The sequence below is a fragment of the Rousettus aegyptiacus genome, unplaced genomic scaffold, assembly GCF_014176215.1.
Source record: "Rousettus aegyptiacus isolate mRouAeg1 unplaced genomic scaffold, mRouAeg1.p scaffold_m13_p_3, whole genome shotgun sequence".
Lineage (NCBI taxonomy): Eukaryota > Metazoa > Chordata > Mammalia > Chiroptera > Pteropodidae > Rousettus > Rousettus aegyptiacus.
In genome coordinates, this window is record NW_023416306.1 from 144,796,505 (window position 1) to 144,810,497 (window position 13,993).

The window sequence follows — 13,993 nt, forward strand, 5'->3', positions numbered from 1 at the left end:
GAATACATGTTTGAGTGTTGTGCTCAACTGTGGCAATTCATAAACCTGATCACACATTTTACACCTCGATCTACAGGAATGTCTCCCTTTGAAATAATATAACTCTGGAAGGTTTTCTTCTTCATCAAAGGGACGATTGCTCAAGGTTTCTCATTTAAGTATGTGAAGAACTGTCCATTTTTAATTTGCAGAGCTTTTAGCTGGTGACTCAGTGAGGGATGATGTCATATGTTATCCTACAACGGCTGGTGTGGTTCTCTCTGCTCACTTAAACCATTCCCATTTCTGTGGCAGACAGTACTCCCCAGTTTTCATCCTTTCGTCAGCCCCTTCCCAGCCAGCCACAGGCAAACAGCCTCCCCAGCAGTGGATGAAACAGGAAGTCTGACAGCTTGAGTCTGCAGTGGGACCCCTAGTGTTTTCCCACTCCATGTCCTGGCAGCGTTCCCCAGAAGTACAAACACACACACACAGAGCTCCCATTGTTGCAGCCTTCCCCAGCCCACTGATCCTAATATGGAATGCAGCAGGAAACCCATGATTTCCTGACACTCGCAAGCTGAAGGAAGCAAGGGGAAAACTCCATTAAAAAGCCCAGCTTTCCTCCATGTTAGATGTGAAGTGGAAAATGGGGAAGATTCAGCAATATTCCACCGTGTCTTCAGCCAGGCTGGAGAGGGGGAGAGCGGAGTGAAACCCTCAGGCTGTTGAAGTTTCCAGACTGCGAGGAAGCCCCTAGAATTCGGTGAAGATGAGGGTTTCTTAACTCAAACTGATAGGGAAAAGGGACAGACCCTTTTAATAATCCTCCCAAGTGTGTTACCTTTCTTTACCAGTATGGTAAGCAAGAGGGTACACGCCAGCTTCCTCGGACAAGTCAGTATGATCCCAGGTACCCAAAGTAAGGCAAAGTGATCTCAAGCCTGCCACTGGCTTCCCACTGCTTCATGGGCTTTGGGAGAAGCAGGAGAAGCAACAGCATCAGCACAGTCACAGCAGCTGGAGCGGCAAGAATGAACTGCAAGGAAGGAAATGACAGCAGCTGCAGCTGCGGTGACAGCAAGGAGAAGAAGATGTTGAAGTGTGTGGTGGTGGGGGACGGTGCGGTGGGGAAAACCTGCCTGCTCATGAGCTACGCCAATGATGCCTTCCCAGAGGAATACGTGCCCACTGTGTTCGACCACTATGCAGGTAAGAAAATGTGGGAAACCTGTTGCTGCATACGGGGTGAGTGATGCGGGAGGTGACACCCCGACTTCACAGGGGCCTGGCTTATGTCTAATGTCAGTAGTGGGTGCAGGCCTGGACATAGTTAGGTAGCTTAGCATAACTTACAACGAAGGACTTTGCTGGTATTATTAGGAGAACAATTTGTACATCAATTTGTATTGTCACACTTTTGTTTTCTCCCTTAAATCGAATGAATAACACTGGGAGATACCCTGAAATATCCCTCTTGGCTTTGAGGACAGAGATTTTACTAAACATTTGCCTGAGATTCATCATTTTTTTTATTGTGAACATTTTAAAATGTAGAGTAATTGTATCACAGTTCTTTTTTACAAAAAAAAAAAAAAATCACTAATCACAGAATGGTGAAAGGGTTCCTGCCACTTTTGCTATATTCATTTCACACCACCCATAGATGAAAATGCTAAGATGAATAAATATTACAACCTTCATTTTTCTATAACAATGGGTATTGTACTACTATATTTAATTTTCCTGGGGTTGTGGGTCGGGGGAAAGTATTAAAAGGTTTTAAATATCCATTAGACAATCTGTACCTTGAAGGAAAAGAAACGTTTTAATTGATAGTTTTTAAAAAGTAAAAATAAAGGTAAAAGTACTATTGAAACATTGTAAAGTATGTTCCAAAATTGGGGATAAAATATTTTAAAGTATGACAGTCAAGATACTGTATTCACAACTTAATTCTTTCGAGTTTATATCTTTTTGAGTATTCTAAAGTTTGTGGTATGATAGCTCATCAGTGTGATAGCTTATCTAAATTCTTCCACTATGACTCTTAACTTTTTCTCTTCATTTCCAAATATTATTAAATTTCTTAAAAGTTCATGAAATTTTTCAGAAATTCACAATAGCCTAGATTTTATAACTTTTGAACACAGTGAGTGGCTTGATAAGTTATCTGAGATTTGAGATTTTCATAGGAGGAAAATTTCTCTTCCTTTACCTTGGCTTTGGGTCAGATTCAGCAAAGGGGAAATGGCCCACAGGAAACCTGTGTGAGTGTTGGCTTTGTTATGTGGCCATTTGAAATCCTCTTTCTGCAGGAAGTAGCTTCTTTTCCAGAGCTGAACAATCACCTAAGTCCCCTCCGCCTACAGTCACATGATTTATGACAATATTACACAGCCGGCAGGAAGAGAACCACCATATCCATTTCCCAGCAGCTTTTTCTATTTGTAGAAATGAAGAGCAAATTTAAATGCGGGCTCCCTTAAGCTTTTCTGAAAATATAATGACTATGCCCGGAGAAGAAAATTTTTATGAGAACAGAATAAAGTGAACAGGTAGACTTTCGCCTTCAGAACAAAAAAAAAGAAAAAAGAAAAAACAATAATAAAACTAGGGGGTCTGTGACTTAAGAAAGTTACTAGGGTACTGACCTGTAAACATCTTAGCAGAGGTTTTTTATTCTATGCCCTCTTTCTGTCAGGAAAGGGAAACTAGATGGTATCTATTTTCAAAAACTTTTAGATCAAAGATGGAACCTAAAATCTACTAATAGAGGTTTCAAGCGCTTTTGAAAATTATGTATCTCATTCCCATCTGCGGGCGAAGCAATTACAGTGTAGTATCAGGACGAGAGAGAATAAAACCATCTTTAGAGATAAAGTAGGCCTATTAAAAGATCAAAGGCTGAATCACCACTAGATTCCACTAGCGTCAAATTATTTTATATTTCAATTGTGTACATACTATTGGAGCATCAAATCATCTTAAAGATTTTGGCTACTCTATAATTTTAGCTCTCAAGAAATCACAGCCATTATACCCAAAGCAATACTTGGCACATAGGAACATTATTGCTTTGATTTATACTTTGTACCTTTTAAGTATGCAGTCTTTTCATGTCCTTTCAATCAGGTTTTTAAGGAAATGAAGACATGACCCACATACATCTAGGACGGTAACGAAGTGGACATTTCCATTAGTAGAGGGATCTTCTCCATCACAAAGACTCTAGCTCCTTTTTCCCACCATCTTTCCCGTAAATGAGCTAATTGAACATAAATCCTTATACAGTCACATGAGAATCTACAACTAATTATAAAAAAAAATAACAAGAAAAAAAAAAACACAAATGTTTTCTTCTCCATGTGGCGAAGTATCCTGTATCCAGTCCCTGGGTCCTACCAGCCCATTCTAAAATGACAACCTACAACCGGTTTACTGAGTCTTTAGGAAATTGTGGTTCAAGTCAAAGGGAGCCTATCTCTTGAAGAAGTTTCCTAATAAGCTGCTGACCCCAGGAAGGTAAAGATATATCAGTAGGAATGGAAGAACAGCACACCGCTCAAGAGTACGAGCTCTGAAGCCAGAAAGCCCAGTTCCAATACTGTCTCTACCATTACCATGCGGCCTTGAGCAAGTTACTTAATGACTCTGTGCCTCAATTATCATAAATGGGAAATAAAGGAAAATAGAGTTTTTAGGATCACTTGTGAGAACAAAATAAATACATGTAGGTCTTAGAACAGTGCTTTACACATGATAAGTATTAGATACAGAGTAGCTATTAAGAAGGGGGTCTCTACACTTATTCACAGCCCTAAATACTCCAATCCCTTCATACTCGGATCCCATCATTTATCGTGATGTACAAGGCACTCCATGATTTGGTCCCCGTTACCTCTTAAACCTCCTCTAACTCTCTTCAGTATTTCTGCTCCAGCCACACCAGCCATTATCAAACACTCCCAACTCCTTCCTCCCTTGAAGACTTTATACTTGCTTTTCTTCCAGACTGACACTATTTCTCCAGATCCTTCTCAGCTTCCATTAACCATGTTATTTAACACATTCGCACACGCAAACGCGGAGTCACTCTTTAACCTTTATATCTTTATGTTTTATCCTGCCATATCTTTCTTTATAACATTTAACACTACTGGCACTGTGCTCACATTTATTTGCCTACCATTTTTATCCCACACTGGAATGTAAATTCCATGAGGAGAAGGACCTTGTCTAGTTCTACCCCCAGCTTCTAAAACAGGCCCAACAGATAATAAACTCTTGACAGTCACTGAACAAATGAATTAGTATATTTTAATTATCTTAGTCCCTCCAGTGCTGAGATAATTCTTGATCCATTAAAATTTTGATGACTCAATGAACAAATTGTTGGTCCAGCAGGTATCTCGTTAGGAGGGAACATATAAAAATATTTAATAAATTTATTATGTTTTTGAACCATTTTGTTCACATCTTATTTTATCTCTACTGGAATTATAATACATCATTGAATTTTCTTGGCCAGTATCTAAATGTGTATATTTCATTTTTAAACAAATGGAATGTACTCAAATGCCCCCATTTGTATTATATCCAAAATCCTGCCTAAATTTTAGGTGGCACACTCAAACACTTAAGTTCTTATATAAATAGTATATTCCAGAATAGCCCCAAGTTCAACTAAGGGCTAAGACTAAAAAGTGAGGGCAGTAGAATGAAGGTAAAAATTGTCGCTATGTTTTTTACAAGTATGCCTAAGAAATATCTCTGGGCCTTTCTTCCTACTGCCTTCTAGGATGACTGAAGGTGTCCTAATAACCTCTGGAGACTTCACAACTACCATGGAGCAACCATATCTCTTTTCCCATCCTATCTTTATCCTACATTTAGCTTTGAGTTGTATAGCAGACCCCTCATTGATAAATTATTGTTAATTAATGTTTCACATGAAATATGACATAAGGATAACACTTCCAGAGTTTAGTCAGATTGTATGTTGTCAGATTATGTCTGTGGTTTGTACGTTTATACGCATATGTATAAAATAAGCCCATTCGAAGTGAAACCTGTGCGTGACATACTTCATTCATCATTTCCATCATCCTCAAAATTTAAATAGATTTTTTAAAATTTCATTAAATTCATTGGGGTGACATTGGACAATTATATAGATTTAAGTGTAAAATTCTATAATAAATTATCTGTTAACTGCATTATGTTCACCACCCAAAGTTAAATCTTCCATCACCATATTTCTGACCCCCTTTTTATCCTTTTCCACTTCCCCCCACCCCACTTTCCCTCTGGTAACCACCATACTGTTGTTTGTATCTAAGTTTTTGATTTTTGTTTGTATTGTCTGTGCATTTGTTGCTTTCAGTTTTACATCTCCCATGAATAATCTATGGTTCTTGACTTTTTCCATCTTATTTCTCTTAGCATTATGTTCTCAGGATCTATCCACATTGTTGCAAACAGCATTATTTTGTCTTTTCTTATGGCTGAGTAGCATTCCATTGTATATATGTACCACACCCTCTTTATCCAAACATCTATTGAAGGACTCTTTGGTTGTTTCCATGTTTTGGCCACTATAAATAATGCTGCAATGAACATAAAGGTGTATATGTGTGTGTGTGTGTGTGTGTGTGTGTGTGTGTGTGTGTGTGTGTGTGTGTATATCTTTTTGAATAAATGTTTTCACATTTTTTGGTGTAGATACCGAAAAGAAGGATTTCTGGGTCATATGGTAACTCTATTCTTAATTTTTTGAAGAATCTCCATACTGTTCTCCATACTGGCTATATCAATTTATATTCCTACCAGCAGTGTATGAGGGTTCCTTTTTCTCCGCATCCTCTCTAACACTTATTACTTGTCCTGTTGATAAAAGCCATTCTAACAGATTTGAGATGGTATCTCATTCTAGTTTTGATTTGCATTTCCCTAATAGCTAATGAAGGTAAGCATCTTTTCATACATCTGTTGGCCATTTGTATGTCTTCCTGAGAGAAGTGTTCAGGTCCTCTACCCATTTTTTAGTTAAATTGTTTGTTTGTTGTTGTTGCTGTTGAGTTGTGACTTTATATATTTTGGATCTTAACTCCTTGGCGAAGGTGTTGTTTGTAAATATTTTCTCCCACTCAGTTGGTTGCCTTTTTATTTTGTTGGTGGTTTCTTTTGCTGTGCAGAAGCTTTTCAGTTTGATGTGGTCCCATTCATTTATTTTTACTTTTACTTCGCTTGCCTTTACGGTCAAATTTATAAAATTCCTCTAAGACCAAGGTCCATAAGTTTAATACCTGTTTTCTGTTAGGTATTTTACTGTTTCATATCTTATATTTAGTTATTTGATTCACTTTCAGATAATCTTTGTGTATTATGACAAACAGAAGTCTAGTTTCACTCTTTGCATGTGGCTTCCCAATTTTCCCAACATCGTTTATTGAAGAGGCTTTCCTTTCTCCACTGGATTGTTTTTGGCTTTTTTCTCAAAAATTATTTGCCTGTATAAACATGAGTTTACTTCTGGACCCTCAATTCTGTTCCACTGGTCTGTGTGTCTGTTTTTCAGTCAATACCATGCCGTTTTGATCATTGTCACTTTGTAGTATAATTTGAAGTCAGAGAGTGTGATACCTCTAGCTTTGTTCTTTTTTCTTGGGTTTCCTCTGGCTATTTGGGGTATTTTGTGATTCCATACAAATCTGATGGTTTTTGTTCTATTTCTTTTAAAAATTCCATTGTGATTTTGATGGAGATTATATTAAATCTGTATACTGCTTTGGGTAATATAGCTATTTTAATTATATTGATCCTTCGAATACAAGAACACAGAATATCTTTCCATTGGATAAATTTGATTTTGTCTGCAGCTCTTTCTTCTGTCGCCATCCCTCCTACAGTTTGTCGAAAACCACCCGTGTTTGCAAACTCATTTTAAGTCACTATTTGCAAACCCAGGCTGCCTATGCAGGAAATTAACATAATTTATGGAAAGGGGGGGCAGGAGGAAGCAGAGATGGTAAACTGGGAGCTGCTTCTCTTAGGAGTAAGAAAAAAGAAAAAGAAAAAAAGAAAATTAAGTATCTGTGACCAAAGTGACCCAAGAAAAGCCATGCTCCCAGGAGTAGAAACTGTACCTGCAGTACATAACCATCCTGCATCCCAGCTTGGGCAAGCAACAAACCAAACTGTAACCAATTCAGGCTTCAGTGGACAGGCTCCCACTGACCAAGACTTTTAGTTCCACATGCCTGGCTCCCTTCACTGTCCAGGAGAGGAAATGCTTCATAAATTTTACTACTTAACTGCCCATTGAGGTTGGGCTTCAAGTAGATAATACTTTATTTCTGGGGCAGCTTTTTAAAAAATCTTCTTCTTATGGAGTAAATAGCAAATACGGCTCCAAGATGACTCAGTACATTGGATGTCTATGTTTTGGGATATAGTTGGCCTATTCTACAAAGGCAGCATAAAGATGGGCAACAAGGCCTCTCAGGAAAGAACAGGGGAAAAAAACTCAACAAAACTATCTCCTTCATCAGTCCTGAATACAAGATTGCAAGGATCTATGGTAAGGATTCAGGTTCTAATAAGGCTGAAAATTTACATTTCCACAAACAAAAATCTACACTGCCCTTTTGGTTAGTTAGCAGAATCCAAACAGTTGATTTTCTGGGTATAACAGTCATGATAAATCTCATCATGAATGTAATAGGGACTGACTGTGAGTTGCAGGGTGGCCTGGCATCATTCCTGAATACTCTGAAGGCCACCAACGTTTTCAATGTGTCCAATTTTCACAAAACAAAAAGAGCTGATTCATGTATATTCACTCAGCATTTTGTCTTGGTTCAAGACACAGCTTTTACTCATGGTGTTCTTCATTTCCAATCTCAGTAGTATCAATTATGAAACTTGAATGCCATAAGAATATGTATTAACCAAAAATTAACAATAGCTATATACTTCCATAGTCCTTCAGGCATATATGAAGAATTTTCATACATCAATTCATTGCCACCTCACAATGATCCTATGAGGTGCTATTATTTTTCCAATTTTACTAATGGGGAAATCAAGGCACAAAGGTATTAAACAATTTTCCCAAGGTTAAATACCTTGTAATGGAGTTAGTGGAGGTCATGAAACAGTAAACAAACAATATAAGCAGCATATAGGTTTTTCACCAACAACTTTAATCAAAAAGGTAATGTTAGGGTACACTAACCTGCTATAAAAAAGAGACACAAACATATATATAATTAACACCATGGCTGGTGTTGCTTGCTAATATTATGGTCCTGAGCAGGTATTCAAGTCAGTGGGGCTGCTTTCCTGTATGTGGTAATTTAGGGGACCTGGGCTCTGTCCATCTTGTGACCCTGCTACCCCCTAGGATCTCACAGTCTTGCATCCTACCTGCCTAATGAGAAAGATCACGGAGAAACCTAAATAGAAATTTTTATGGGCCAGGATTAGAAGTGTCACATATCATTTCCAGTCATGTTCCACAGGAGATAACAGTCACAATGCCACATCTCACCCAAAGAGAGGCTGGGAAATAAAGCCCACCTATGTGGGAAGAATGGATTTTGATGGAAACTAGCCACCCCTGCCTCCATCAGTCTCTCCAGCCATCAAATATCCCTCCATTATTTTTCCCACATATAAAATAAATTCAAAATAAATTTAAAATAAATTTTTCCCAAAAGGGACTATCCAGAGTCCCATTCTGTCACTGAACCAGGTCAAAGTTGAACATCTACAAGTGATGCACGGTCCTTTCCATTTCATGGAGATGTGGCTTCTTATGGTCCAACAGAAGATTACTTATATTATCTGCCCTACATATACAAGTTCCCCTTAGACAATAGGGATAGGATAACCAAAATATTCAAACATCCCTTCCGAAATGGGAAGAATGGGAGACACACAGCAGTAACAGACTCTTGATGGCAAACATTGGAAAGACGCCCTGCCCTGGCAGTGGGAAAAGTTTCTTTAACTGATCCTTATGCTGTTCTCTAGAGGAGATTCCTCCATTCACTATTCTTGACTTTCCTTGGCTAGACTCTCCAGGTTTTTCTTCCTCATCCATTATCCTCCAGGATACACATCTGAATTGGCCCTGAGAGTATGCCTTTCTTGGGGGCTATACAGTTTCAGGGTCTGCTACTTGCCTGTGCAACTAGGGGAGCTCAAGTGTTTTTTACAGTCATAAACATCATATTAGTCCAAGCTTGGAATTTCATTGGAAATAACAACTCTCCAAAACTTAACAGGCATCTGCTAAGTTCCATGTGTCAGCAACCACATCCAAGACTGAAGTATGTGTTTCCCAGACATATTTATTAAATATGCTTTTTCTGCTTCTTCTAGCCAATGCCTTTTGCTCTCAGATTAACAATAGCTACCTGGAGGCCACATGAAGCAGTAGGCTTAGATGGGAGGGCAATATGCTGGATCTAATCTTTGTCACAGAGCTGATCCTACTGTTTAAACAAAGAAATGAATGTTTGTTGCTCAAAATTTTTTTTAATTGTATCTCCTATTTTTGGAATACAAAATAATCAATTGCCAACTCTATAAGGTTATTAATATCTGTGTCCTATCAATTTCTGCTTAAAAAAGACAAACGATTCATCTTCTTTCTTGTAACATCTTGCGAAACACAGTAACGATTAACATATATCAACATTATGGCATTTCCCAATCTTCTGAGTGCGCTAGACTCTGTGGGAACTAGGTTTACCTTTCAGGTTTCACAGACAATCATTTTGTAAATATCGTTTCATAGTATGACATAGATCTTAATCTTTCCGGTCTGTTCTGTTTTTTTACCACCTACCACTTAACAGCAAACCAACACTTTTTTATATTTTTGTAATGGCAGCACATGAGATAGGACAGGATGCTGTAACAAATAGGTTCGAATATAAAATTATTTAAACTATCGGCATTCTGTTTCTTGCTCCTGTAATAGACCTGAGCAAGTATTTATGTTGGTAACATGGGTCTGTTCCATGTGGTCGCTCAAGGATCTATTTTTTCCATCTTGTTTCCTTGCTATTGCCTAGGGCTTTGTAGTGCTCTGTATCTAGACAGTGAAAGATGAAAGAATATGGAGAAGTAAAGGCAAGGAGTGGTGGTGCAATTCAAGTCTATAAGTGCACACGTCACTTCGGTTTACATTTCACTGCACAGAAGTTAGGCTCTTAGCCACATATGATTGTAAGAGAGCTCAGCTATATGCCCCCCCAAAAAAGAGTGAACAGATTTTAGTGGATTTAATAGTAATCTTTACCACAATTACTAAATTGAAATTTCCTACATTAAACACAATAGACCCACATAAACAATATAAACTTCCCTAAGCACCATATTTGGTTAGGTGTTTATTCAACTATAAATGGCATACCTGTATTTCTTAAGTTTGCCTGGTCATCAGAAAAACCTCTTGTTAAAAATGTAGATTCTTTGGTCTGTGCTAAGAGGAAGAGCTGTAAATACAAATTTCAACAAGCATGCTAGGCATTTCATTTTAATGGAACCTATGAAACTTCCATTTTATAGTTCAAAACCATTTGGATATCAAAAGTTCATACACAATTTTTTGTACTCTAGCAAGTTCAGAAAATACTTTCTTATGCTATAAAGGTGCCTATAAATCAGGTTAAGAGGAACAATTCTATAATCAACCATCAATCAGTAAAAAGCAATTTTAAAATAGGTACACATATTTAATTTCTTGACTTGGAAGTTTCTAACAGGAGAAACTATGTAAAACTAGAGGAGGCCTTCAGAGCAGCTCAAAAACAGCTAGCAAATCCCTAAATGAGGAACTAGCAAATTCCTAAATGAGGATCTGTACCCATAGCTGGGACATAGAGAGACCCTGGAAGAAAGAAAATACACACGGCTGAGCATCATAAAGTGTTAGGAGACGGCTGGTGTGAGGTGGGGAGCGAAGCCTCGAAGACTCAAAATAGAGGTAAGTGGGAACAGTAAAACATAGCAGAAAGGAGGCTGACTAGGCAAACGTGGGTACACCAAGTACCAGCTGCTGGGAGAAAAGACTCAGATGTGACTGGTAAAGCTTCATACGTATGAACTGCTGTTGGCTGAGCTTGCTGCCTGTATACAATAATCAGCATGGCTGTAAGACCTTCAGAGGGGTTAATGAGGAAAATTAGGGAACACCTACTCTCATGGGAAGAAGCAAAGGAGTCTTAAAAAACAGGAAAGAGCCTGGAATCCTTGGGGTGGTTTTGGTGTGTCTTGGACGCTATTATTATTCTTCCATATCCATCCAGCCCTACGATTATGAAATGAACATAAACATCTGTTTCCCTTCTGCAAATCTTTCTGTTCTTCTTCAAGCTTTGACCTAACATTTGGGGAAAAGGAGAAAAAAAATGGAAAGTTGCCTAAAATTCAATTTTTCAGAGTCCAAAAAGTTTCTACTTGGGCTAGAATCTGGTTCATGAAAGAGACAGCATGTAACTTCTGGGAGAGGCAGAAATTTTGTAACTGGGACTCAGGCACTCTTATCTGAACAACCAATTGAAAAGCACTCTTGCTAGTGAGGACCAAGCCTTCCTTTGGAGCTTCTCCAGCACCACCTTGTAAATCGGGACTCAGAATGTGATTCTACTTGCCAACAAGAGACAAACAATGTTCTGTGTGGCCTACACAGAATGCACCATAATAAATAAAACTGCTTCCTGATCCTTTTGCAGTGGTATTTAGTTTATTAATAAAAATAGTAATTAGCTAAGTATTTAATATGTGTCAAGTCCAGTGTTACCTTTGCTATCTTCCTTGAGCTTCACATTATCTCCAAGTAATAAGTATCATCATTTCACAGCCAAGAAAAGTAAAACTCAGAAAAGTAACTTGTCCAGTATCATAATCATATGGCTAAGAAGTGTCAGAATTGATATTCAAGTCTATCTGGCTCAAATGTTACCTCCTCAATTAGGCTACACCGCCCTAATTAATCTGACTCTCTTTCAAACCTGCTTATTTCCTCTATAGTTATTATCTTATTTGTCCATTGCTTACCTTTCCCTAGAATATGCATTTCATGAAGGCAAGGTTCTTTCTGTCTCATTTACCTTTATGTCCCTAACACCTGGGACTGAGCCTGCAACACAAGAGACACCCAGAAATGTCTACTAAATAAATGACTGAATAAATAAATAAATAAATAAATAAGTAAATGACATCCAAGCATCTCACAGTCTTAACCACTACACTACATGAAAGTTAACATCCTGTATGTATGAAGAGTCAGAGTAATTTTCTTTGTTGAAGTTTGACCCTTCCCCACCCTAAAAGGATATATCCTAAGCATCATGAACATACACTCATAAATATTGCATTGGCTTTGTTTAAAACTTATAAAACCATTTTATTTTTCTAGGACAAAAAATTCCAAAAGGTTTTGCTTTCAGTCAAATTTCAAACTTGTGTGTTATGAGTGACTTAACTACAAAAAAATTTGTTTTTCCAATGAAAGATTTCTGTTTTAAATCTGTTTTTCAGATGCCATACACTAGAGGCAAAAAGAAAAAATTAAATTCCTTAAAGTATGTACGGTGTAAATTTTTTTCAAATGAGATTAATCAGGAGAAAAAACAATAAGTCAATAATCTCCTTAGTGTATACAAATGTAAACCTCTTAAGAATCATGAATGAGGTCTACAGCCATGCCATTCTGAACAAGCCCAATGTCTGATCTCAGAAGCTAAGAAGGGTCAGGCCTAGTTAGTACTTGGATGGGAGACCACCTAGGAAGACCAGGTGCTATAAGCATAAATAATAAGAAAGAGAAGAGAAGAGAAGAGAAGAGAAAGAATCATAACACTATGACACTATGACACCTGCAATAGTTTGAGATGGTAAAAGCCTTAATTATTTTCAATAATAAACAGGTTTTTAACCAAACTTTTCAAAAAAGACAGAGAATGAAGACAGAGAATGAATGTTAAATCTTGTCAATATTAGGCACAAACTTTGCTGGAGAGGTTTTACCCTATTCATTTCATTCATTTACCCTCCTAAGAACTCTCCCTTTTAGACAATCTGTCAGGCTGAAAATCAAAGCCACTTCCTCTCACTCAAGTTTAGCAAAGATAGAGAAATTCTCATTATCATCCTCAGAAGAATGGGTCTTAATGTATTTGAAGATGAAGAAAATTTTCACCCTTGTCATCTTCGGATAACACACCCAGATTTTTCCCACTTCCTTTAAATATTTTACCTATTCTTTCCCCGTTTTTAATGGGCAGCTTCTCAAGAATTCACTTCAAGTCAATCATGAACAATTTGTATTTCAAAGTCATAGCCAGCACACATTGGCTTTTGTAACTTTTGTGGTAGGAATGGGTGTCTTGTCAACATGGTTAGGTGCAATTCTAACAGGATGTGGAAGTCTAGATCAAATAATCTTTTAGATCACCTCTATCTTACGTGTTTCTCCCCCTGCAATTAGGGAAATAATATGTCCTTAGGTTGACACATGCTTTGGTATTACAGGAAACACATTGGTCCCTGTGGTTATCACAGATCGCTGTGTTTTACAGTACTAAATACTGTCACTGTAACAGATATGCTAGTCTTACTAGGATTTGGTATGTAGTAGATTACAAATTACCCTAAGTGACGCTTATGTTTCATTCACCTCCTACCAGTTAACACGTTAAAAGCTTTTTAAGAGTAGTGCACATCAGCCAAACATCCCATTTAGCAAACTCACCAATTACTACAGATTGAATTCCAGTTTCACAAAACACATTCTGTTCCAGGCTAATCTAAAACTCAATGGATTTTTCTGGACATGGGAAGAAATCTTAGGCACCAGGCTATAAACAAACCCTGAAGTACCTATAAGAAATCATAAGTGCTTTTAGACCCTACTACATTATCAACTAACCTTAAGTATAATAATTTATGCAGTAAATCACTTCACATTGTGTCTATTTAAATGTATGGTCCTATT

The 13,993-nt window shown here is 37.6% G+C and overlaps 1 protein-coding gene across 1 annotated transcript in view; it reads left to right on the forward strand.

Annotated features, from left to right (window-relative positions):
• The first annotated feature begins 361 nt into the window (after positions 1–361).
• RHOJ (ras homolog family member J) overlaps positions 362–13,993 on the forward strand; it is a 76,391-nt gene continuing 62,759 nt past the window's right edge. Inside the window, exon 1 of the mRNA XM_016141795.2 lies at positions 362–1,191. Within this exon, the coding sequence (XP_015997281.2) occupies positions 948–1,191 (244 nt within the window). The 5' untranslated portion in view covers positions 362–947. The remainder of the gene's footprint in view (positions 1,192–13,993) is intronic.